This window comes from Sebastes fasciatus, chromosome 6 (assembly GCF_043250625.1).
Source record: "Sebastes fasciatus isolate fSebFas1 chromosome 6, fSebFas1.pri, whole genome shotgun sequence".
Lineage (NCBI taxonomy): Eukaryota > Metazoa > Chordata > Actinopteri > Perciformes > Sebastidae > Sebastes > Sebastes fasciatus.
Genome location: NC_133800.1, coordinates 13141871 through 13166500, shown reverse-complemented (window position 1 = coordinate 13166500; position 24630 = coordinate 13141871). Strand labels below are relative to the sequence as shown.

General features: G+C 40.7%; 1 protein-coding gene across 6 annotated transcripts in view; it reads left to right on the top strand.

Annotated features, from left to right (window-relative positions):
• The window catches only part of grid2 (glutamate receptor, ionotropic, delta 2), a 564677-nt gene that overhangs the window by 309600 nt on the left and 230447 nt on the right, over positions 1-24630 (top strand). For all 6 annotated transcript variants that reach the window (XR_012594250.1, XR_012594251.1, XM_074637696.1 and 3 more), the window contains exon 3: positions 6839-7126. Coding sequence is in view for 4 of the 6 variants with exons in the window: in XM_074637696.1 (XP_074493797.1) it covers positions 6839-7126 (288 nt within the window). In the remaining 2 variants the exon portion in view is untranslated. The remainder of the gene's footprint in view (positions 1-6838; positions 7127-24630) is intronic.

The window sequence follows — 24630 nt, the reverse complement described above, 5'->3', positions numbered from 1 at the left end:
GTGCTACTTTAATGCATAAGGTTGTCGGTTTGGGTGGTGCATTTTTTTTGGCTCTCATAAAGGGTCGGGTGGGTGTAGGTAATATAAAACCCTGACGATTTTATCCTTATCACCCACCCTTAGCTTTAACTGCAGTCATAGCTTAATTATAGATTGTTGGACAGGTTGGATTTCAATTCAGAGTTTTGGAGCGCCAACCTCACCAAAACCTGCTTGTCATTTGATTTCCATTAACTGTTTTAAAGTTCCAGAAGTTTCACTGTGTTCGTAACTTGCAGTTCACCAGTAAAAAAATACCATTGTCATTTTGTAATTCAGATTCTGTTAATAATCCATTCAAATATAACTTGTGTTTTCCTGCCTTTCCTTCATTGCTGCTTCGGTGGCTTTCCCGCATTTTCGTAGCGAAGACCCTGTTGGTGGTTTAGCTTATTTCCCCTTATTTAGCATAAAATACGTCCAGACAGGTAACGTAATGAGGCAGGCAGCTGCTGTAGCTACTGTTGTTATGTGATTGCTACTTATCGTATTTCAAACAAAGTATTACTATGTACTATGTGGCCAGTACCAATATCAGTATTGGTAAACATTGTTTGCATATCTATGTCATTTTGCACTCAATTTGAATGTAATTTTTGCTTCGGCTAACCGATTCACTCTTTTTGGCTATCATCCCAGTGATAGTTAACGGGATATTAAATTAGGGATTATATATATAATCCAATCCAAACCAAATTTATTTATTTATTAAGCACATTTAAAAGAACAACAACAGACTAAAGTGCTGTACAACCAAATATAACAAAAACACGTAAAAATAACACAAAGACCAATTTAGAAGACAAAAGAACAATAATGTAGAAAGGCAACTCTAATAGTGAGTTGTTGTTTACTCCATTTAAAACTGTTGCCTAAGTCTCTTATAGTGTCTAACTTACTCAAGAAAGGTTTTACAGCTACAGGCATACGGACACTCTTTTATTGGTTTTCTTCATGTATTGATTACCCCCCCCCCCACCCCCCCCGGTCTCTCTCTCCTTTCCTTCCTCAGTCACTGGGCCACAGAAACTGGAGGACTAGGTATCAGTGTGATGAATTGTGTGTGTGTGTGTGTGGTGGGAGGAGAGCTGCTTGGAGAGACACAGATAGAGAAAAGAATCGGTCACACCTGGGCGCAGGTGAAGTGCTTGCAGTCTATTTCTACTGACAAGCTGGCGAGAGAGCTCAATAACATGCTCTGTTGCAGACAACACGTGCACAATACGCAGTGACATACAGAACATGCATCAAAAATGTCGGTAAATGTAAACAAGACCAGGACGAGATAGCGGTTAGTTCCCTTAAATGTATGACAAATCATTTTACAAGTTAGTAGATAGAGGTTTTGGAGGATCAATCAAGCATTTCATTTAAAAAAAACAAAATGAATCTGCAAAGATGAAGACATGGATTACCATCATATGTGCAGTTTTAACTTTAAGATTGGGGGTTCATAAAAAAAATGTGAGAATGTAATGTGTACAACAGAGGCTTTGTTTACACAAAAATTAATAATCAGGCACTAGCAGTTTCATTTTTATATCCCGACTAATATGCCCAATAAGTGATGGAATATTGCAAGAATCACCATAGAAACCAAACTCACACAAACCGCACAACCCAAGAGTAAACCAGAGCTGAGCCTTGCAGGCTTGTTGATAGACCTACAGTAGGCTATCCCCTGGTGTCTAATAGCATATACTGTATGTTAAAACACAGAGAGGTCTGTAGTGTATTGGGATGCTGTGTGTACATATAACTCCTAACTGAATGCGACATGAGCGAGCGTCAGAGACAAAATCAGTTTGCATTGTTTCCTACTGGCATGTCCTAACTGGCCTTGAGTGACACAGTACTGTGCAGCGCGACGTTTGGAGCTGAACTTTAGTCGGACGCTGTTTCTATTTATTCCTGTTGCTCGTGATGAAAGCGTCGCAATGGACGAAGAACAGCTGATTCGTGAAGTTGAAATTAGTTATTTATAGGCCTATGATACCTCCTAATTTCACAACAAAATCCTAAAAAAGAGGCAGCTGGCTGGAGGGAGATCCCAAGGGAGGTCACCTGAAAGTTTCCTACTTGCTATTGACTATATTGTAGCCTATGTCATTTCCAGGAAATATCACAATATATGACGTGTTTTCTGTTTAAAAGTTATCATGTTGTTTTCTTATTCTGTCAATAAGAAGACACAACAAGGTCGATATTATTCATGATTACATGAATTATTCGTTTTGTGTTATAAGAGATATTGATAATATTTAAATCCCTACATGCATTTTTGGCCACGGCCACTAGGGGGTTCAGTGGTCCCCTGAACCAACGCAAACTGTGCCTATGATTACCATACAGGCATCAGGCAGCGAAATAAATAAATGAATAAACACGGAACAGATAAATTAACAAAACAGATGAGACCTACAGTACTCCCTGTGGCTGACAGTCTGCTGGATGTGTATATATGCGCTTGTATGAATGACATGTATATCCCTCAAATGAACACCTCTGCGTGACTGCCTGACAGGTCTTACCTGCTTTACCAAGATTGATCCCGGAATGATTTATCGTGAGTCAGTATACTGCTCATGTACTGTACAGCAGGGGGTTTAGATGTGTGAGTGTGCTCGTGTGTGGGCTGCCGATGATAGTGGTGGTATGTGAGTGCTGTTTAGTAGGCGGTTATGGTTCAGGATGATAGGTGAAAAACTCCAAATGGCGACATTTTGTATTTGTTTTCACACCTCCTACACAGCTCTCTTTATGTAGCCCAAATCTGTTTTTGTGCTCCAACTGCAGTCATTGTATACAGCAGTTCTTAAAAGTGTTGGCACGGTGTAAGGAAACAATATCCATCTCTACAGCTTAACATTGAACGCATACTCACCCGGGCAGGACTTATTTAAATTACTTCTATTGTTTTAAACCCTTTCATAATGTAAGCAAAGTGTGTTTCTCTTAGGTGCTGCCAAACTCTTCAAAGTGACACTACAGTCATATTTTGCTGCACCAGCACCTCTAGCTCTTTCCCTCTCCTTTAACTGTTGCATACCGGTTCTTCAGAGTGATGTAACAGTGGGCTGGGTTAACGCAACGGGCCCTTTAAGTCATTAGCACAGAGCATTAATGAGCCTAGTGCTTAGAAGCCCCCTGCAGACTTAAGAGTGTGTGATGTAGAAGGGATGAGGGCACTAATTCTCCAAAGTGCCCTAATAAGTAGAGGATTAGCAAAGCCTTCCATTAGCCAAAGCCTTGATGATGCTAAGCTAATGCGCTATAGCTAGACTAGAGCAAGGCGGCTAAAGCGTTAGTTAGCATGACTGCTATAATAGGGAATCTGGATAATGTAGCTTATGACACATGACTGGCTTAGTCAGCTCACATTTTCAGAGAGATGCAGACTTAAATGCACAGGCTTAAAATGCATTATTATGAAATGTACGCACATAAACCCACAGGTGTGCCTTCCCACACGCACCCACAGGCATACTTATGCTCCAACATGAAGGTGACAGCAGATAGAAGATGAATCCTAGGCTCACTGGTTTGAAGAATAATGACCATGACTAAGCAGTATGCTGAGACTTAGTGAAGTTTAATCATATATTGTTACACTTTAATTAATTCCTCAAAATGTGGACTTGCACAATGGGCAGAGATTGAAACTGCTTTCGCTTCCACTCATTAATCATCTACATCAATGCAAGAGGAAACGGTTGCCTGAAATAACCCTTAAGCTATTGCTAAAAAGGAAAATTGTTCCTAACAATGTATTGCCAATTAATTACAGAATGGGTTTTATGTTCAAATATTTATAGCTATTGCCTCCAAATTAGATTTATGTCACCGAACTACTTAAGGCTCGAGTGACAACAGTAACCAATTTACCTTATAAACTGTGGCTTTTTGAGCGGACAAGCTCCAGTATGTCTTTAATCTTGTGCATTATGCTTTTTTGTTAACAAATGCAGACTGTTCGAGACAATTAAAGTGTCTTGAACAGAGGAATGAATTTAGTTTTTGGGTGACTTGTACACCCTAAAAGTAATGTATCCAAATTAAATCAGTAGTGATTAAAGAACATAAGCAATTACAGTAAGCAGACACCATGTTGTGCATCTTTATTATGCAGACAAACACACGCATGCTTGGATTTGTCACGATTTGAGTATTCATCCTCACAAACCACTTTGAAATCCAACTCATCATTAGGTTGTTTTCGTGCAAAACCAGTTGACACGGGAGACATTGTCATATTATATAGCTCTCATGTTTTCTCTCTCTCACACACACACATGCACACATACAATGCTTTATTCTGCTTTTCTCAGCACTATGAATCTGTCTCCTCAAGCTTTTCTTTCTTGTTAACTTTCTTTCCTTTTCTCTTTCTTTCACTGGCTTTATTTTTGCAGTGTCGACAGATTAGTGCGTGTGGCATTATACGGGCTGACTGTGTGTGGTTTAGATTGTGCTTTCTTGCTGTTGTACATTGCCATTGCACCATTTGTGTGTGTGTTTCTGTGTTTGTGTTCACTGTACTGTCTTTAAACTTTTTTTCCACTTCTTTTTGTTTTACCCAGTGACTCTGTGCCAGGGTTTTAGTCAGCTAGAAATTAAATAAACACCTAAGTCGGGTGCTTAGTACACAGTGTGGAGCAGAAGTGAAGATGAAATAAGACGGATGAGGATGGAAAAAAGGGGCATGGACTCAAGGGCAAAATGTGAGTTTCCATGTGGGTAAAAAGTAATGGAAGAGCAGACTGAAGTGTGCAGAAAATAGAGTAATAAAGAGGTGATGAATTGCATGATGGCTGCAGTGAGGGAAGGAAAGAGGATAGGTGGCTGTTTGTGTTGCCATGAGGGATGACAAAATATGGACGAGAAAGCGGCTGGTGAGTAAAGATGGTGAAAAAGATTGGAGGGTGGGTGGAATGGAAAAGGCGCTGAAGAGGGATGTTAGAAAGGAGGTGGAAGAGGAAGGCAGATGACTCCAAATTGAGGACAGTGTACAACATCCAGTGACGCTGTAAGGCAACTAAAATGAAAATCACTGCAAGACTGCAGCTTTGAAATGATTGGGGCTGAAAGGTAAGCACTCAGAGGGGCTGTTTTGGACAAGAGGGGAGATAACAGGGGAGTGGGTTGAGAGGGTAGGAGGTAGAGGTGTTTTTGACAGCGCTAGAGGTCTAGGAAGGATGAAAAGTGGAAGGGAGGGGAAAGGAGGTGAGTTCGGCACAGATGGTGTCTCAGAGCTGAGGAGCATTTAGACAGTAGAGCACAAACAACTGGAGGTTGTAGAAAGTCTCTCTGGCAAGAAAGGCATCTTTTACAACATGGTTTTATAGCACACTTTCTCAAGAGGCATACTTTAATAGTGTACAATGCACTGCTTTATATTGTATTATTGTTCATGAAGTAGACTGGAGGTCAATCAATAATGTGTACACATGCTACACTCCAGGTTGAGTTAACTTTGATTCAATAGCTAGAATAGTGCTCGCTGTCAGTGAATGGTTGCTTTTGTCCGTACGGACGACTGCAAACGGCCGGGGGTTACAGGGTGGATGGAAACAACCCTGGCTCTAATTCAGTAATATTGGATGGCAAAAAAGGAAAGCATGCTCTGCACCAAGTCTTTTGGTGATGCAGTCATATACGGTACAGCATATCATATCACACAAGTCTCATGTGTTTGTCAGTCAAAATAGCATTTTACATGTATTGACAGACACTTGAGTTTTATAGGAAGGTGACACATTGATCCCTCTTTTTTATATGTACTTTTATCATGTCCATGTCTCCATTCATTGATAGAATGACTCACAGTGCTCAACTTATCCTCATACAACGGTTTTTATGATGTATTACGAAAAGTTATTCCTCATTTTTCGTGCATTGTCCAGTGTCAATTTCCGCTCCAGTCTTTTTTTTTTTTAAATAAACTTCCGTCTTCACAGGAAAACAACTGGGTAAGGATTAGGCAACAAAACCATTTAGTTAGGTTCAGGAAGAGATCAACTTGGTTAGGTTTAGGCAACAAAACTACTTAGTTAAGTTTAGGAAAAGACGTGGCGTAACTTAAGTACGGAAGTTCTGTGACAAAAACTATTTAGTTAGGCTTAAGAATATATTGTGCTTTGTGTTAGAATAATATATAATGATAAAATAACTTGAGCACGGAGGTTACGAGACAGATGAATCAACGCTGACTTCTGGTTCCACACGGGACACAAACATCGGTCTCCTGGGTGAAAATCTGGTGTCTTTTGACCCACCCATCCTCCCCAATGTCCTCCTTACGTGGATTACATACAAATTGATTTCATGGGATATATACGAATTACAGTACATTTACATTTTGTATCGTTTCGTTCGCTTTCAGGCTCTTGGAGGCTTGTCTGTATTTATTGAAATTGAAGTAGTGAAGAAGAAAAGTCTTTTTTTGTGCTATAGTGTTTTTTTTTTCATTTAGTCCACAATATGTTCCTGCTCTGCCGCTATATACCTTTACCTATGTGCTGTATGTATATGTCTTTATCCAGTTTTCTCCTTATGTCTAGTGTGAAAAATGGCCCTGTCTCTTTAGTCGGTGCTGCAGTGTGGCGACCTTTAGAATAAGAATTGTCTGCCACAAATAATTACTATGATCAAAACTGTGACTTGGTATTGCAAACAGTCGTAACAGATATTTTTACCACTTTCACCAAAGCACAATTTCCTTTGTATGCTTTGAAAAAATAACATGCTGCTATTTTTTTTTCCTCCTTCTTTCTCTGCTGCCTCCCTCCCCTCCATCCAGCCTGTGAGCTGATGAACCGTGGTATCCTGGCTCTGGTCAGTTCAATTGGCTGCATGTCCGCGGGCAGCCTTCAGACTCTGGCCGATGCCATGCACATCCCCCACCTCTTTATCCAGCGCTCCCCAGCGGGATCACCTCGCTCCGCCTGCCCACAAACCAGTCGCCTCCCTGGAACAGATGACTACACCCTAATGGTCCGCCCACCCGTCTATCTCAATGAGGTCATCATGCAAGTGGTGTCTGAGTATAGCTGGCAGAAGTTCATCCTCTTCTATGATTCAGATTTTGGTAAGGAAATAATCAACTATCTGAACTAACTGTCTATAACTGTCTGTCTGTCTAATTCAAGCTAATCACTTTAAGTGTAATTTAAATGGTTATTTGGTGCACTTATATTGATGGAAGCAATATAATACATTAATTTACAATTTAATACATTTAAGTATGTGATTTAAAGGAAGCTTAACCACACCAAGTCACGTGACTAGTGACAAAACATGAGACGGCACTTCCTGAGATTTGCTAAACTAGCTACCTTTAGCAGGAGATTAGCTGTTTTTTCCCTTCTCCGTCATGAGTTGGTTTAGCAGCTGCCTTATTTAATTATGTGTAATATCAAAATGGATTTGTTTCATTTACAGATAACAGGGGCCAACTAGCTGTCCTTCTATGGCAGAGAGTGCAGAGATTAGTAAATGCGGTGAGAAGTCCAACAGCACACAGATTAACAAGCCAGAGTGTAGTAACCGCAGCCTGGGCAGCGATATAATGCAGTAACTATACAGCCAGGTTTGGCTTTTAGGTCAGTTTTGTTGTTACCACAAATTTAAAAAGCTGAAAATTATCACAAATTACACATTTATGTGGCATAATAATTTTTTGATATAATAATACAGATGTCAGAAGGACAGATACAGGTTATAACTTAATTTTGACCAAATGTCTGTGTGCTTTGCCTTTGTAGGGCAGTAGTAGGTCTATTAAAATGCTGTTGTGTGAATTTTGAATTAATTTAATGTAACAGTGGTTTCACTCAGCATGGTAGGACATTAGAGAGCTAATGGCTGTATGGTTAAGTCAGAAACATTGCTCTCTCTCTCTCTCTCTCTCTCTCTCTCTCTCTCTCTCTCTCTCTCTCGCTCTCTCTCTCTCTCTCTCTGACTTTCTGCCAAACAAACACAGGCAGACATGGACACGTGTATGCATATGACATATGCACATGCACAGAAACACAAAAAAACAGGCAAATGTATCTATATGCATCTTTATGCTGGTGACGCATCAGTCTGCCTGTGTGTGTCCGTGCTGTCTCATTTTCCCCTGATTCTCTGTTTCTCTCTGTCTGTCTGCCCTCTCTCTTTCCGGTCCATTAACTCCAACATTAGACTGGAAACATCCTATGGCCCTTTTATAAAGTGCCACTCTGTTTCTGCAGTCTCTTAGCTTCCTTCTGCAGAAATATCACTTTGCTGGTCTATAGGTGTGTTCATAACGTGTAGGTGTGTTTTGTGCATGTGGTCTGTGTTACATAGTTTGTGAGCCCAACCTTTCTGGTTGCTTGGCTACAAGAAGTTAATATCATCATATCTTATTACCCAGCTGCCCCTTTGGAAGTAGGGTCCCAAACTTAATCAAACTCACATCAAGCTCATACCATGTCAGTTTACGCCATCATACCGCCAGAAGCCGGTATTGGTATCTGGTTTGCACTTCATAACCCTAGATTGACTGGCTGTCACTCTAAGGTCCCACTTTCTCCTCATGGTCCTGCTCCAACTTCTTTGTTCTGGCACTTTTAAATGTAATTGAACTCTGAGTCATTATACAGTGGTGTATACTGCTGCTGCTGCACTGCTCCTAATGGGCAGCATGTTGCATTTTGAATCACACCCCAATGAGTGATGTCAGAGCAGGTATTTTGCTAGCTAATGGAAAACACCAGCTGTGACATCACTCATCGGTGGGTGGACAGAAGTCTAACACACTTAAGCCCATGGAGAGCAGTGTAATAGTTTCCTGCCTTAGGTGATTCAGGGTTGATCTAATCCGTATAGCCATAATGGGGCTTCGTCTCACTCATTGTAGTCAATTAACACAATTAATGTGTGGTATGCATTGATCTCCAATGGAATATATCAGCAGTGGAATTGTTTTGCAATACACTCTGCAGGCTCAAGCTCAATCTTCCAAGGCATTAGAGCATTGCATTGGTGTATTGAATATGTGTTTGAACTGGTGAGCGCTACCAAGCAGTTTATATTGGATGAATATTGAGTAGTGGCTAATGTGGCCCTTCTGGAAGTGCTAGTACCACACTTTAGAAGTCAGTGTATTAAATACCATGGTTATAAAAAACCCTCTTGGAAAGAGTGAAAGAGATTGACATCCAATGTGTAAATGAATGGGTAGATTACAAGTATACAGTAACATAGGTGACTATATATATATATATATATATATATATATATATATATATGACTATAGTCCTGCTCTATGTGTATATCACACTGTTGGCATAGCGTCTATTGACATTTACCGTAACATATAAAGTACTTTGCAGTAACAACAATTGTCAAACTGACCCATGATGAATGAGGTGGTGAATGTGTTAAAAATAAAATATTTTAAGAAATCATAGAGAGATTGTTAGCGCATATGTACTTGAATATATTAGAGCTGCAATGACTATTGATTAGTTTTCAACTATTAAATTAACTGCTAACTATTTTGATAATCGATTAATCAGTTTCAGTAATATTTAAAGAAAAAAAAAAGTCCAAATTATCTGATTCCACCTCCTTAAATATGAATATTTTCTGGTTTCTTTACTCCTCTATGAAAGTAAACTGAATATCTTTGAGTTGTGGACAAAACAAGACATTTGAGGACGTAATTTTGGGCTATGGGAAACATTGATCGACATTTTAGAGACCGAACAACTAATAAATGAATCGAGAAAATAATCGACAGATTAATCAACAATGAAAATGATCGTTAATTGCAGCCTTAAAATAAATAACTTGTGTGTGCTTGACTGCAATTTGTTTGAAAGTTATGCAGGATTTTGTATATTTTGAAATCTGTATCAACTGATGTGGGTCCTGGTTATTTTTCTCCTGCACCAAAGTTCTGCACATCTCTGAAAGCCTCATTACACACCAGAAATTCAACTTCTTTAAAGTTGCATGCAAATTAACAACAAATATATTCATGCCTGTTGGGAAAAGGCTCTGACCTTAACCTAACCCTGATCAAGACTGAAAGTAGGAACACCATTTTTCCCTTGCTTAACAACCTTCAGTGAACTGGTTTAAATCCCAAATTTGTCCCAAAATGGGGTATAGTTCACAAAATGTAGACTCCATACACACATACGTACGCATGGACACAAACACACACACACACACACACACACACACACACACACACACACACACACACACACACACACACACACACACACACACACATGCACGCACACACGTGTTCGTACCCCACTTAAATCCCTCTATCCCCTCTGTGCTCTGTGACCACTGATTCAGCACATGGATCCTCTGGGTTTTGGCAGTGCTGTTCTCTCAGCCACAGAAGGCCCTTTAAAGATATCACCATTGTTCCCTAATGGCCTCACCCCCCTGTTCAAGGAGGGAAGGGAGAAAGAAAGAAAGAAAGAGAGCGCAAAAGAGACAGAGCGAGAAAGTGAGGTAGAGAGAAAGAGAGACAGAGATGGCCTTTTAAGATGATAGCAATGTTCCCAAAAGGCTTTGCCTCTGTACAAGGAGAGTTCTTTAGAGAACAGACAGTCGAGTGTGTCCTCTCAAATGAAGCAACGGTGCAACTGTCCCGGTCCCTATTTTCAGCTCTACTGGTGCGTTCCGGACACTGAGAACACATGTTTTCTCTCTATTATCTCTCTCTCTCTCCACTCATAGTTTATCTCTCTCCCTCCATCTCCCTTTCTTTTCTGTCATTCTTTTTCTGACTTCTACTCTGGTTTCTCTTTCACTTCTCTTCAGTCTGTCCTGTATTCACACTGCAAAACCGTATATATATATGTTAAAAACGTGATTGACACATTACTGTTACCTGCTGAGCGACCTTGCCCATAATCCAGTCAGAACCACAGCAACACTGGCCTCGTTGAGCAAATGTGGGAAGTACCACTTAGTGGTAATAACACTGTTGACATTAAGATGATTTGTTTTGTTTTGCTTTTAGCCAATGACAAGAGGGGCCTGAGGCACAATAGTAAAAGGTTATACTGAACGAAAGAGCCGTTTTAAAAGTGCGATGCTTGTTAGGTTGCCAGTGTTTTATTGTGAGAGAACAATAAAAGTGCTGACATTTTGGACAAATATGCTTTGTTTGATGAAAGTGAGTGAAAATGATAAAAGGCCTCTATATGACATTCAGAGCATTAATATAGCAGCAAACAAGTATTTGCTACGTTAAGATATAGTGGAGTAATGTCTACCCGAGCAGAGAAGGAAGTCAATCTCCCTCTGTGTGTGTTGTAATCCGAGTTTATCTGCTGGTCGCGCATGCATTTTAGTGCATGTGAGTCTCTTTGTGGTGTCCGACTGGCTAGCCGCCGCTCTGCACTGCGCTCATACGGTGATTACCGCTGATAAACCGACCGACGGCGTTTTCGCGGAAGCATAGCACCCACCCTCCGGTTCCCCCCCCAGGTTAATACTGTTAGCTCTGTCAGCACTCTTCATTCTATTAGCAGTGTTAGCTGCTAGCCACCGGCTCAGCCGTCGCCGTGTGGACAGCCCTTTGGAGGCAATCCCTCAATCATAGATTTGCTCTCAATTCCGTATAGAGAACATTTTAATATTATCAGTTGTAAACTTCTCACTATTAATTAAAGTTCTGCATATAGTTACGTGAGAAACGTTGCCTCCACTGAAACAGTCTGTCTCTAGATTGGCTGTTTGGAATATAAATTAGTTAAATACATTCACATGGGATGCAGCTGTTCACCTTTAAAAGATGATATTTGTCACATATTAACTATGGAGGTCAATGGGGCAACTATCTGAAATGTCAGCTTAGCCATTCAGGCTTGTTTTGCATTGCCTGCATGCTTTGTGTATATTATTTTATAGAGTCTGTAGATAAACATATTTCACCAGAAGTTTATAAATTAGATCAACATGATAAACTGGTGCCCACCTCAAGAGGATACCATTCATAACAGGCCCTGTTTGTCATAATGCAGTCCATATAGTTTGATGCAGTGTCCTGGGTCTGTGCCATGGGCTGGAAGTGTGGGTTGGAGTTCCGGTTGTAACCCATTTCCATGGTTATTAAGCGTGTCTCTGTCACCTTGCATAGTGCTGCCTAATGAAGCATGTTAATAGTTTTAAAACAAAAATCCATACTTTGAAATATACCTCCCTCCTATCTTTAAACTCCCTCCTAACAATTTGCTCATTAGTGAGTAATGGCCCAGAGGAGAACAATGGAAAACTCCTCTTTTTTCTTTCTTTTTTTCTCCCCATCACACATTGAAAAGTGTGAAAATGTGGACAACCACTGATCTTGTGGGTTCATTCAAAGAAGAAGAGTGTGTAATGGATCGTGCCTGCCGATGTTACAGTGAAGAGTGTCACCTTACCTTGTTGCATTCTCCCCCTTTGTAGAGGTGGAAAAGAAAAAAAATATTTGACCGGGCAGATTCAGGTGAAATATTTAATGAGCGGAGAAAAGGGTAATAACAAAATGAAGAGAACAAAATGAAAGAGAAAAAGAAAGAAATGGCACTGAATACAGAAATGCTTCGTGCATATAGGACAAGGTCTCTAATATGCTGTTGTTAAAGAAGAGATGGATGTAAAAAGCGGATTTGTATCTTAAATGGATCACATGTAGACTTTTGAAGTGTGAAGACACTGATGAAATTGGAAATGTCAAGGTTTCACTTTAAGAAGACTCCTTGTAGGTGAAATCCCAGCATGCATTTGATCTCTCTGGGGGCTTCATATAGAAACACATCAAGCAGAGAACAGGAGGGTGCTTGGGGGAGGATACTTCTGGGATTTTTCTTCTTCAAATGCCTTGACTTCCACTGGATGAAGAGATACTGAATATGACATGAAATGATGTATTGATCACTTTCCCTTACTACTTCAAAAAAATTATTAAAATTCACCTATTAAACATATTGGGAAATGTCTCTGATGGGTGGGACATGCAGTATTCATATACACGGTTTCCATTCTTATGGTTTAAGCATTAATAATCATAATATGTCAAATTATTAAGAAACAAACACAGAAGCTGAGCAATCCTATTTTTACCCATTATGTCACACAGACAATATTTTGCACAGAGGAAAAAGAAATACGGGTTTATGAGCCAATCCAATGCAAATCCACAGGCTTCATGGATGTTTATTTGGACCTTATGTAGAAGTGACATGCCATATCTGAACGATATGTGCAGTGCAGGAGCCAAAATTGAGTGAGGGAGGAAAAATAAGAGAGAGGAGTGCATGAAGTCATTTTTAGATACAAGGGAAATAGAACAAGGAATGATGAGAGATGGATGCATAGATGGATATCTTTTTTTAACGATAGTGAAGCCCAGAGATGCCACAGGAGGGGAAGCTGGTGGGAGGTGAAAGAGGAGGTGAAAAATACATAAAAGCTGTGCCAAGAGAGACGTGGGAAAGTTGATGATAAAGGCAGATTCAGAGGAATGGAGGCAAACAGGTACACTCATGAGCCAAACACCAAAGGTCTACAAGCTTTATACTGGGAGGACATGACTTACTTTGTCTCCTCCAGAGTAAAATCGTTCAGAGTGCAAGAGAGAAAAGGAGATAAAAGAGAGTGCGAATATATAAGGGAAAACAGAAACAGCAAAGCAGAGAGGGGATAGGGACAGAGATCTAAAGGCATAGCAGATTTGGTAGGGCAGAGTAAAAGGCAGTCAGGAAAGCAGATAAGCAGAAAAACAACTGGAACGGGTGTGAAACCTTTTATAAAAATGTGACCCCAGAGTGGTAGTTTACGTCCTTGGAGGACACTGGAGGTGAAATGTCTGAGGGGGCAGAGAGGGAGCAAGAGAGGAAGAGTGAGGCAAACTAAAGCAAAGCAGAGAGAGTGTTGACAGTCCAACAGCATTCAATGGAGGTACGGCAGACTGCTTCGAAGACATTTTTATAGGACAAAACCTAACAAGCTAAAAGTTTTTCCAGATAGCCAGACAGGTGAAATTCTCAAGTTTGGGGTTTTGGTAAACCTCATACATAATTCGCTGTCTGGGCAGAGAGAGGGCAGCCACCCATAAATGAAAGGAATGAAGGAAAGGAGTTATGTCTCACTTTTATCCAAAGAATTTTTGCCATAATTTTGATATACCATATCATCATAGTCATGCTAAAACTCAGCATTTAAATATGGATGGAGCCTGAAATGGAAAGCAGCCGATTCCTCGTAAGCCTAAGCCCGGAGAATTAAATCATGCTTATGGGCTTTAGGGCTTAGTATGCTTTAGGGCGTGGCCTTGTGACCTTGTGATTGACAGGTTGCTACCACGGTGTTGTCTGGTTTGGGAGTTGTCCTTGTTTTCGTCTTAGAACTTTAACCCTTTCACAGTGTGTTTTCATGAAAGGTAATTGTAACATTTTGTTTGCCTAAAAACGTCTTATTCAGTGTTCAGTTTTACTTAGCTTCACCTTCTCGGGTCACTGTTGATTGCAAAAAACCAAGACGGCGACGGACAAAAAATAATATGGCGACGGACAAAATTCCGAACTCAAGGCTCCAAAACGGCAGTCCCCAAACCAGTGGGTGACGTCACGGTGACGTCCACTTCTTATATACAGTCTATTGTATTCACTGGACATTGCTGTTTTGTGTTCCAGTTGCAGCACAGCTTCGTCTTCTTTTTAGTTCCATCGTCTCCGAGTTGTTTTGTCAGACGGGAATGCTTTATAGATGTGGACATTGGAACCAGAATACAACACATCCAGTGGTCACTTGGGGGTTATAATCCCACAGCACTTGTTTTGGAGGAAAATGGGCTTGTGACTAAAATACTTTAGTCCAATTGAGTGATAACCATCAAGTAGTTTGTGCAGTTTAGACAATGTCAAAGCAGCTCAGGGCATAGGAAGGTCAAGATCAAAATAGGTCATACAAGTAGGAAGAAAAAAAAGAAAGAAGGGGAGCCCAGAGAAGTAGAGAGACACTTAAGGTATGTGAAAGTCAGAGAAGAGGGTGTGTGGGGTGAGGGCGAGGGAGGACTAAAAGCTGGAGAAGATTTGGGGAGATAGGGAAGGTGATGCACACCTAAAAGGTGCCAAGCCTTTTATAGAGTGTTGGTTTTTTACAAGTGTTGGTTAAGCTCTCTATGGGGACTCTGGGAATGCGAAGCCCGGGGCTTTGAAAGAAAAAAGAGTGGAAGAGAAAGAGGGAAATAAAGCAAACGAGTGGTGGACAGAGATAGGCACTTAGATCTAAAGGAATAGACAATTTAGAGAGCAATAGGCAGTCGGGAAGACTACCGATGCTTCAGGGCCTAAAGCATTTTATTTCCTATACGGAGGTAAACTTCCCAAGTTTAAGTTCAGATCCCTAGAGCCGGGTACTTGAACATTTTCAGCCACAACTCCAGCTGATGATTTAATTCTCCGGGCTTAGGCTTACGAGAAACAGGCTGCTTTCCATTTCAGGCTCAATCCATATTTTAAGAACCACTGCCTTTGAGCCATACAACAGTGAAATGCCTGGGGCAGGGATAAGGATAGCCAGAGGTAAAGGCTGAGGGGAAAGACAAAGCAAAGAGATAAGGATGTTGGTCTAACAGCAGAACACGGAGGGGATAGCATGAAAGGCAGTTGCATAAAAAAGCATCTCTATTGAAACTGATAATCTTTTCCTCCTTTCCATAATGCCTGCCTGAAAATGACGTTTAGTGGTTCCTTTAAAATGTAATTTTTTTTTCAGTTGATCTGGATCAATAAATCCTAATTGCATCCACTGTTATTCAATGTTGTAACACAGTAATAAATAATAGTAAAATAATGACATATAAAGTTCTAGGGGGTGACTATTTTGGTTAAATGTTAAATTTACCTGTTAGTGATGAGAAGACCAGTTCTTTTAAGGTCCGTGTCGTTCACCCGCCACTAGTGAACTGACTCATTCGTGACTGTTTTGGCTCACCTACAACAACAACAGGACTCGTTCTTCAGCTCAGGTGGTGCGTGCTGAACAAGAGTCGCGCTGAACAAGAGTCTGGAGCAGCGGCTTTCAGAAGTTAACCTTGCTCTTATGCACAACTACACATGCACCATACAGAAGCAGGATTTTGGATTCACACCCGCTTGCGAATCAAATGAACTCGTTCCTCGTTAAGAGCTGTTCAAAAAGAACGATTCATTCGCAAATCTAACATCACTATTACCTGTCAGGGAAATAGACTGCAACTCCTTGTGGAAAAAATAGTGACTTTTCATTTTATAGCTGAAATGTGTTACTCCATGCCAATATTTTGACATTACTGACAGAATACCTTACACAAGTAGAAAAAACACAGTTATAAAACCCTTCAATGTACTACCATCTATTGAAATTACGTTTTTACTCTGCTACCCACTTTGGCTTCGACCCAAGTTGCCATGTAAAACATCACTCCGACATTAAATGGATAGAAAAGTCATGCAAGGTCACACTTACCTTACCCTACTCTACTCCTCCTTCAGCTTGCCTTGCCACTTTCGCGAAACTAATATATGTCAGCATGGATTCCATGGCAGCAAAACACTCACCTTCTGATATGGACAATGGGCGATCAAGCTTTATTCTCTCCTGGAGAACAAGCACCAGTCATTGGGAAAACTTGGTAGCTCTGGTAGTCGAGCTGTTGCAATGAATGGGTGAATGGATGTGCAGTCCCTCTTTCCAAAGTCACGACAAGTTATGCTTGGATATTCCCCAATAGCGTTCCAACAAAAGTTACATGCCCAGGCTCTAAATGCCTTAGGCAGAGATAGGAAGGTTGAAACAGAGCAGAAGGGCGGGAAGGAGAAAGGCCTGAAACTGTAAAGTCAGATGTAGAGTAAAAGTGCACAAACCCAAAGTTTGGTATTTTCTTTACTATTCGATGGTGGGGAAGATTCACAAGTCAAGCAGAGGGAGGGAGAGAGGGTGAAGAGGGGAGCAGGCAGGCTCTGACAGACAACCAGGGAGTTACATAGGCTGAATCTCATTTGCAGATGTTTGATGTTTACCCCTGACTCCACACTCAGGGGAGTCTCCTCTAATACCGGATGCGTTAACACCTCCTTTTGGACTGTTGGTCCATTTTATTTCTTCACGGTGCAAAGTTCATATCAATGTTTTCTGCTTTGCTATCCTCCCTCTAAAGGGATGCTCTCAGTGCAGACTCCAACAACTGCTTTATGGTTTTACACTAAAACCATGTGCATTGTCTTGACCAGTGATTATATCAACAGAAGAGTCTGATCTTAATCTTTGCTTCTATAGCTTATTTTGGTAATATTTTTCATGCAGTGCATAAACAAATCACTTAACTGACAAATTGCAAACACATATCTATTCATTAACGATTTGTAAAGGACAAAATAGGGCATTAAGACTAAGTGCCCGATTTTTTTAACGATCTATAGCGAATGGTCTAAAGTTCATGACGCACGTTGCTATTTAAAAGGCGGATTCGGCAAATTGGAGAAGCGAGACGGTTTCTGCTGAGGAAACGGATCTGCTCGTGCGTGAAGTAAAAGTGAGCGAGCAGATGTATGTGGTGCTCGGCCAGTGGACCCCCTGCCTCCGCCGTCTCCCAATCCTCTGTCCCGTCAACAACTCCATTTGACTGCATATGAGCAAATGCACCGATAACCTATTTAACCGGTGCAAGCGGCACGGGGAGCAAAATTCAATATATGATAATAAGCACTAGGCTAAATATGATAAACATGTATTGATAAATAATGAAAACTTTATTGCTTTCCGATGCAACCCATGTGGGGCTCGGACCGGCTGAGCGGAATCCTCCGGAGATGCATTACGCACGGGCTTGCAGCCGGCCACTGCACTGTTGTGAACCCACTTGTGTAGACGCATATTACTATCTGAATAATGCACCCTTTAAATAGCAGGAAAATACTGCGCCAGACTTTAGACAAGGTTTTTGTAGGTCAATGGCGCAATCACTATATGCTGCCTCAGGATAGCAATGCGCCAACAAAGCACCTGACCACACTTCATTTTAAGATCAACTCGCCCGTGGGCACACAGATGGGCTACTTTTCGGTACTTACACAACGTAGGTGCTTGGCGTGAAAATGACAACTGCGTCGGTCTGAAACTTGCAATGGCAGTTGCGCTGCGCTGTGCGCCACTTTGCGCCGGGTGTAAGATAGGGCCCTAAGACTACTTGGATAAGCTAAGGGAAGGTCCATGGTCATTGCGAATTTTACGGGATGAAGGTTTGGTTATAAATCACTTTCACAGTTAAAAGGACTGACTGTTGGTATGATGCAAACACAGGTCTCCAGTGTGGAATTGACGGACATTACACATGGCACAAAGCTCGCCTTTGGAAAAAACAGCTTGGACTTTACACACTCTCAAAATGAGATTCAGCCCCGGAGAACACAAAGCAAACAAGGGAAACGGAGGGAGGTTTCAGATGAAAAGCCAAGGGAAGAGAGAGGATTGAGGGGAAAGCAAGCAGGGGAGAAAAGGAGTGGGGGTGTCTGAACACAGACAGAGTACCACTGAGCTGGTCGGTACATGCAGGTGAAATCCCTGCATGCTGTTGGCTGCTACACTACATTAACTCTAGCTTTCACTTTGAGCCGGGGACTTGGAGGATAGATGGGATAGAGGGGAAAGAAGGGAGGCCTGACGAATGGGGGGAAAGGGACACACACAGAACCATACCATACAAACATCAACCTTGTTCTATAAGGAATTATGGAAACCATTCCAGTTGATGAAGTGTTCTTTGCAAAATGCCTTTTCAGTTCCACTTCCACAATATAACACTTGAAAAGCAATAATCCACAGTGGCATATCGGAAGGTGGGAGAAGGTAACCAATGGAGACATGGCTGGAGCTCTATTGTACGTAAGGTGTCATGCCATTTAAATCCTTATGTTCTTCATTATGAAAGGTAACAAAGAGGAATATTGCTAAATAAACTTTACAATCAACATTTCAGTACACAGTATGGATACATTTGAAGAAAACTAGCCCAATTGGGTGTCTCTAAATTTAGAAGAAAAGTATGTGAAGTGACATAGTGTACAAAACCTGAAGTGACTCAGGGTCATATAGACACTCTGAAAGTTTTTCTTTTAAATGTTGCAAAAAACACTTTGGCGGCAGGGAATAGCATGGCAGCAGTAGTACAGTCATCACTATTAGAGGAGGATGAAGAGGTGTGGGACTGTGGGGATGCGCAGTGTGTCTTTACATGGGTGAATTGGGAGGAGTGGTACAGTAAGGTGACCGCTTGGGGAAAAAGCTGTTGAGGTGATGGGTGATCATGGTGTTAATGGACCGGTACTGTCTCCCGGAGGAATGTTTTTTCAAACAGATGGTTGCCTGGGTGGGCAAGGTCGGTGGCAATTTTACCCGTCTTTTTATCCGCTACGGTGTCCTGAAGTTCCTTGATGGAAAGCAGCTGACGGCCAATGATCCGCTCAGCAGTGGGGCGTACGTGCTCAAGCGTTGTCGTTTGAACGGCAGGAGGCAGGAACTCAACCAAACTCTGATGGGGGAATTAGGATGCTTTTGATTATTAATGTGTAAAATTGGACCAGAATATGTCCACATTTGAAAGTCAATTACTTTTTTTTTTTTTTCCTCCTTGTGGCGGTCATAAAACATTCCAATACTGAATATATCCCACACCACAGCAGCTGAGCTCTTACATTGCCAAGGATCACCTGAGTGTGGATATCTATTGTAGTTAATTATTCTATTGTTTTGCACTTGTAAATGTGAATGTAATTGGGGCTTGGTGGTTGTTAAAGGAACCCTGTGTAACATTTTGGGGGATCTATTAGTAGAAAAGGAATATAATATTCATAACTATGTTTTCATGATTGTATAATCATCTGAAACTAAGAATTGTTGTGTTTTCGTTAGCCTAGAATGAGCCGTTTATATGTAAATAGGGAGCTTGTCCTCTTCACTGAGTCTGTCATGTTGCTCCGCCATGTTTCAACAGTAGCCCAAAACAGCCAAACCAAACACTGGCTCTGAAGAGAGCCTTTTGAGTCTTTAAGTTACCTGAAGGCCACCGTAGTTCTCCGACACGCTTGTGAAAATGCGATAAAGTGAGCCACAGAGTGCAAAACCGTGGTACTGCCAGCCGCCGTCTGACTTCCGTTGCTCCTGAAGTAGTGTTATTATGGTAAGGATTGCCTCTGAGCGAGGCGTCCGGCGTTACCACGGTTTTGCACTCGGCGGCTCACATTACCGCAGTCTTGTAAAGGGAGGAGCAAGTGGAGGGGTACTCAGTTGGTTGCAATCTGCAACCACACCACTAGACGTCGCCAAATCCTCAGACCGTTCCTTTAAGTTAGTCTTAAATGATTGTTTATAGCTTATATACATCTTAGTATGTCTCACATTATCCATAACCAAGTCAAATATCATGGCTTGTACAAGATATTTTCAAATACATGTTTTAAGTGTTCAATATAGTGAGCTGTATGGAGTGAGACAGTTGGGTTTGTTTTTTAAGCTCCTTCACAGAGTGGAGCAAGGCGAATGTATTAGACAGACTGTACAACCTGGACTTTAAGCCAGTGTGGAGAAAGGATTGATGAGTGCAAATAAAGCCAGAGCGACCCTCTAGTCTGTCAGCAGGTAAGTAGACAGATAGAGAGAATGGCTGACAGGTGCACTAGCAGGTGCAAGGCGGCAAATAGGCCTATAATACAGCCACTAAAATAGACAGACATGACATAAAACAAAGACAACGTTTACAGACACACACACGCAGGCCAATTGATCAGCACATATTGGTGAAAACTGGAGTGGCACAAATGATTTTGTAATGTAAAACAAAAACAGGAACAAGCTTAACAATAAGCAACCGAGTATTCTGCTCTTTGGGTTCTCTACATTATTTAATTTATTCTTTCTCTGTTGACAAAAGCTTTCTGATTCTGTTGATTTACAAAGCTTTCTTAGCATAGCGAACATAAATCAGACAGACTGTGTATGTCTGAGACGGTGTAAAGTGTTTATGTAGCTTGGCGCCATTGATTATGAATGGCAGTGGCTGTGCCATGATAAATATGGAGATTGAAGAACTAAGCTTAAATCTGCTTAGACTGGTAAAAGTATAGAGCGTGTACTGTGTGTTTCTGTTCGTACAGTATGTGTTTGTGCAACCATAAATCTTTCTGACTGTGTTTGCTCTGGTGTTTATTGATGAGGATAAGAATGTGAATAGCTTTTATTGGGATGAAAGGAAGTCATGGTAAACTAAAGCACAGACATTTTATTGTTTTTGTGTGTAAAGAAATGCATCTTTGAAATGAACTTCAGTTGAAGGGCAATACTGTATGTACCGTGATTTTTGTCCATACAACTGTAAGTAAATGAGGATGTCATATATACCCCATATTGGGCTACGTGTTATCTTAAATTTGCATTAGCCTGTTTGTATTGATGGATATGTGAGCTGCTCCGGGTTTTTTTTTTAATTAATACATTTTTTATTTTTATGTTTTTACAGCTGAATCATCTTATGTAGCTCATTAGGAGTCACAGCACTGTCGATGATGATTGTGTTGCCAATGATAATATAGTTAAACAGCAATTACTACAAATGATTATTTCTGCTAATTAATAATAGTAATTAGATTTGAATGGCTTGATAACTCAGTTCTCCTGCACGGATTAGAGCTGCGTTTTCTGACCATTAAAGATGCCATCTCGACGTCTCTGTTTGCTCATCTACCTTTCTAATCATCACAAACAAACACAAGACATACAAGGTCACAATTATTAGACAAACCATGTCAGTTGACATGGATACATTGAAATAATATTAACAAAAAAAAAAATATATATATATATATATTTTATCAAGCTAAACTCAAGCGCTCGCTCATTTGTTGTGCTAACACAGCAAGACATGCACATCTGCATGCACGCACGTGTATGCGCAGACAAATACACAGGTCTGCTCCAATTTACAACTCCCTTGTAAACCGATTGAGTGCCCAGCTGTTGTCTTCCGGAGCTCTGCATTTGTATGTATGTATTGTATATCTGTGCTGCTGTGTTGTTTGGGAAAGGAAAAAAAGAGAAATATTCTACAAACTAATAACTTTGCTGTCATGTTTTTCCTTGTCATATTGTTGTTGCTGAAAGACTGACAACGTTCCTTCTTAATCTTCTCAGTGTGGGAAAGGTGTCGAATTGATGTCTTACAAACACAAACTTTTCAAAATGTATCCCACTGTCCTTGCTTAACCTTCTGAGCTCACAGCCTGCTTGGTATTGTTAGAAATGTGTGTGCACAGGATTTTGTTTGACTTCTTTCTAAATTAATCCCTTTCTGAATCAATGCTGTTGCATGCTGTCTCTCCTCTTAATACGTTGTTAAACCTCCAAAATTTGGCATTGATGCAATCACACCATCGCGTCAGCCCTCTGGCCCTTAACAAGTCTAATCAATCCAGTTAATTGCTCAGTCATGACACTGGCAATGACGGCAGTGTCATCCGTTTTCCATATCAAATACATCATTAGGTAGTTGCTTTACATAACCCACACACACTCACGGGCGCGCACGCACGCACACACACCTCCTCCGACATCATTAGTAGTGGTCTCAACCAAGTGCCTTAATTAGTATTACCTTGACCTGCAATGTAGCTCATTAAGAGAAGACGAGTCCAGCAGTAATATTACTTTCACCAGCATCCTGATTTTGTTATAATAAAAATATAACTCTTAATAGAGATAATTACAGTGTTTTGGTGCTTTAATCTAAAACTTTTAACAGGTTCATGAGTTATTTGTTCTCTTAGTGTCCCGGAAGGAATATACACATATAGTGGTTTCAGCAAAAATTGGACATTTTTTGGCTCCGTTTTAAACTGCTTAGATATTCACAGATATTCAACTCAAAAACAAAGCCCTGTCCCTATCTGCATGACGTTCAATTGATTGTTTTTGTGTCACAAAACTAGAGTATTAAAGCATCCATTTTAGACTGAAAACGATCTGGACTGGGAGAAAAGTTTGCTTAAAATGCATCACTTCTGGTTTGACCAATATGAGATTTAAATTTAAGAACATTCCTTACACTTCTTACTTTCTTGCATGTCAGTATTTCAGAATAAAGACACTTAAGCGAGCTGGTTAGGGTTTTTTAATCGCTAGAGAACACGAACATCATCTCTGAGTTGGTTTTATTCAGCTGGAGAAAGTTACGATCAACATTTACATTGTCAAGACTGACCGTGAGTGTCATCAGCATAGCAGGGATAGCAACTTTATGAGATACCAGCTACACAAAATGAGAATTAAGGTGACTTTGATTGTATGTTTGGTCAGAATTTGCCCATGGAATTATTCTGATAAATTCCATTTAAAAAAACGTTTAGTGCCACTACAAAATTTTAAATTTAGTCCCATGTGCTTGTTTTGCTACTGTATGTCCCTGTTCACAGTACCACGCAGAAGACACATACAATCAGGCAAACACACATACATGCAAATACGCAGACTGTATACTCAATACAATCATACACATGTGTACATGAATTGGGACAGACATGGTCAAAGATTTACACTCATACAGTGTGTCTTTCTTACAATAGGAAGACCAACCCTCGGCGTGGTGTCATTTTACACTAGTTGGTTACTTTCTTGTGTTCAATGAAAAATTAAGCAGTAAAATAATGGATTACAAGATTTTCTTAAAAACATTCGCTGCGGGCTCTGGATGGGAATGAACCTTGTGTGTGTGTGACGCAGCACCCAGTGCATTACAGTGAGAACACCCTCCATGCTGTGCAGCCCATGCAGTAGTCCATTGCCCATACTTATCCAGTGCCGGGTGAGTGGAGTGCAGCAGCACGTTGGGCCACCACGCACCACCAGCTCTCCATCCCGGCGACGCCCTGCCGCTGCCGTGACCCCCAGTCTTAATCCATTCTCGCCGTTAGCTTAACAGTCCTTCAGGGCTGCTACAACTAAATGTTGCATTAGCCAACACGAGTAGTTAGCTACTGCTCAATTAAAAAAAGGGAAACAGAAATCTGAAAACAGGAAATTTTGACTCTGTTGAAAATGCCTGAAAAAATATAATTTTTAGATATGTGTTAAAAGTAGTTCTGAATTTGCACGATATAATATATTTTCTAATATGCTACTGTAATCTATCTATCCATCACTTTACTACCAGTCCATCACACTCATGTACAATACATAGTGGAATTTGGACTGTTGCTTTTGATAGTAGTCTATCAATATCAATAGACCAAAGTATCTACATCAATAGACCAAAGGGGCAAAAAACATGCCTCTCACGTTGGATGAGTCACCACCATATGCTTTTGTTTTCATGTCTTTGTATTAGCATGTAAGAGAAGACATGTCTACATAATGCTTTGTATATTCAAGTTTCTAGAAAGAAAGGCATTCAGCACTGACAGATGCATGGTGCTGACAACAAAAGCCTTCGCTCAGATTAATACAAAAGATAACATTTGAGCAATACAAATGTACTGAGAGCAAGGAATCACTGCCAGTAAGAGCTCCTGAATTGAGATATTT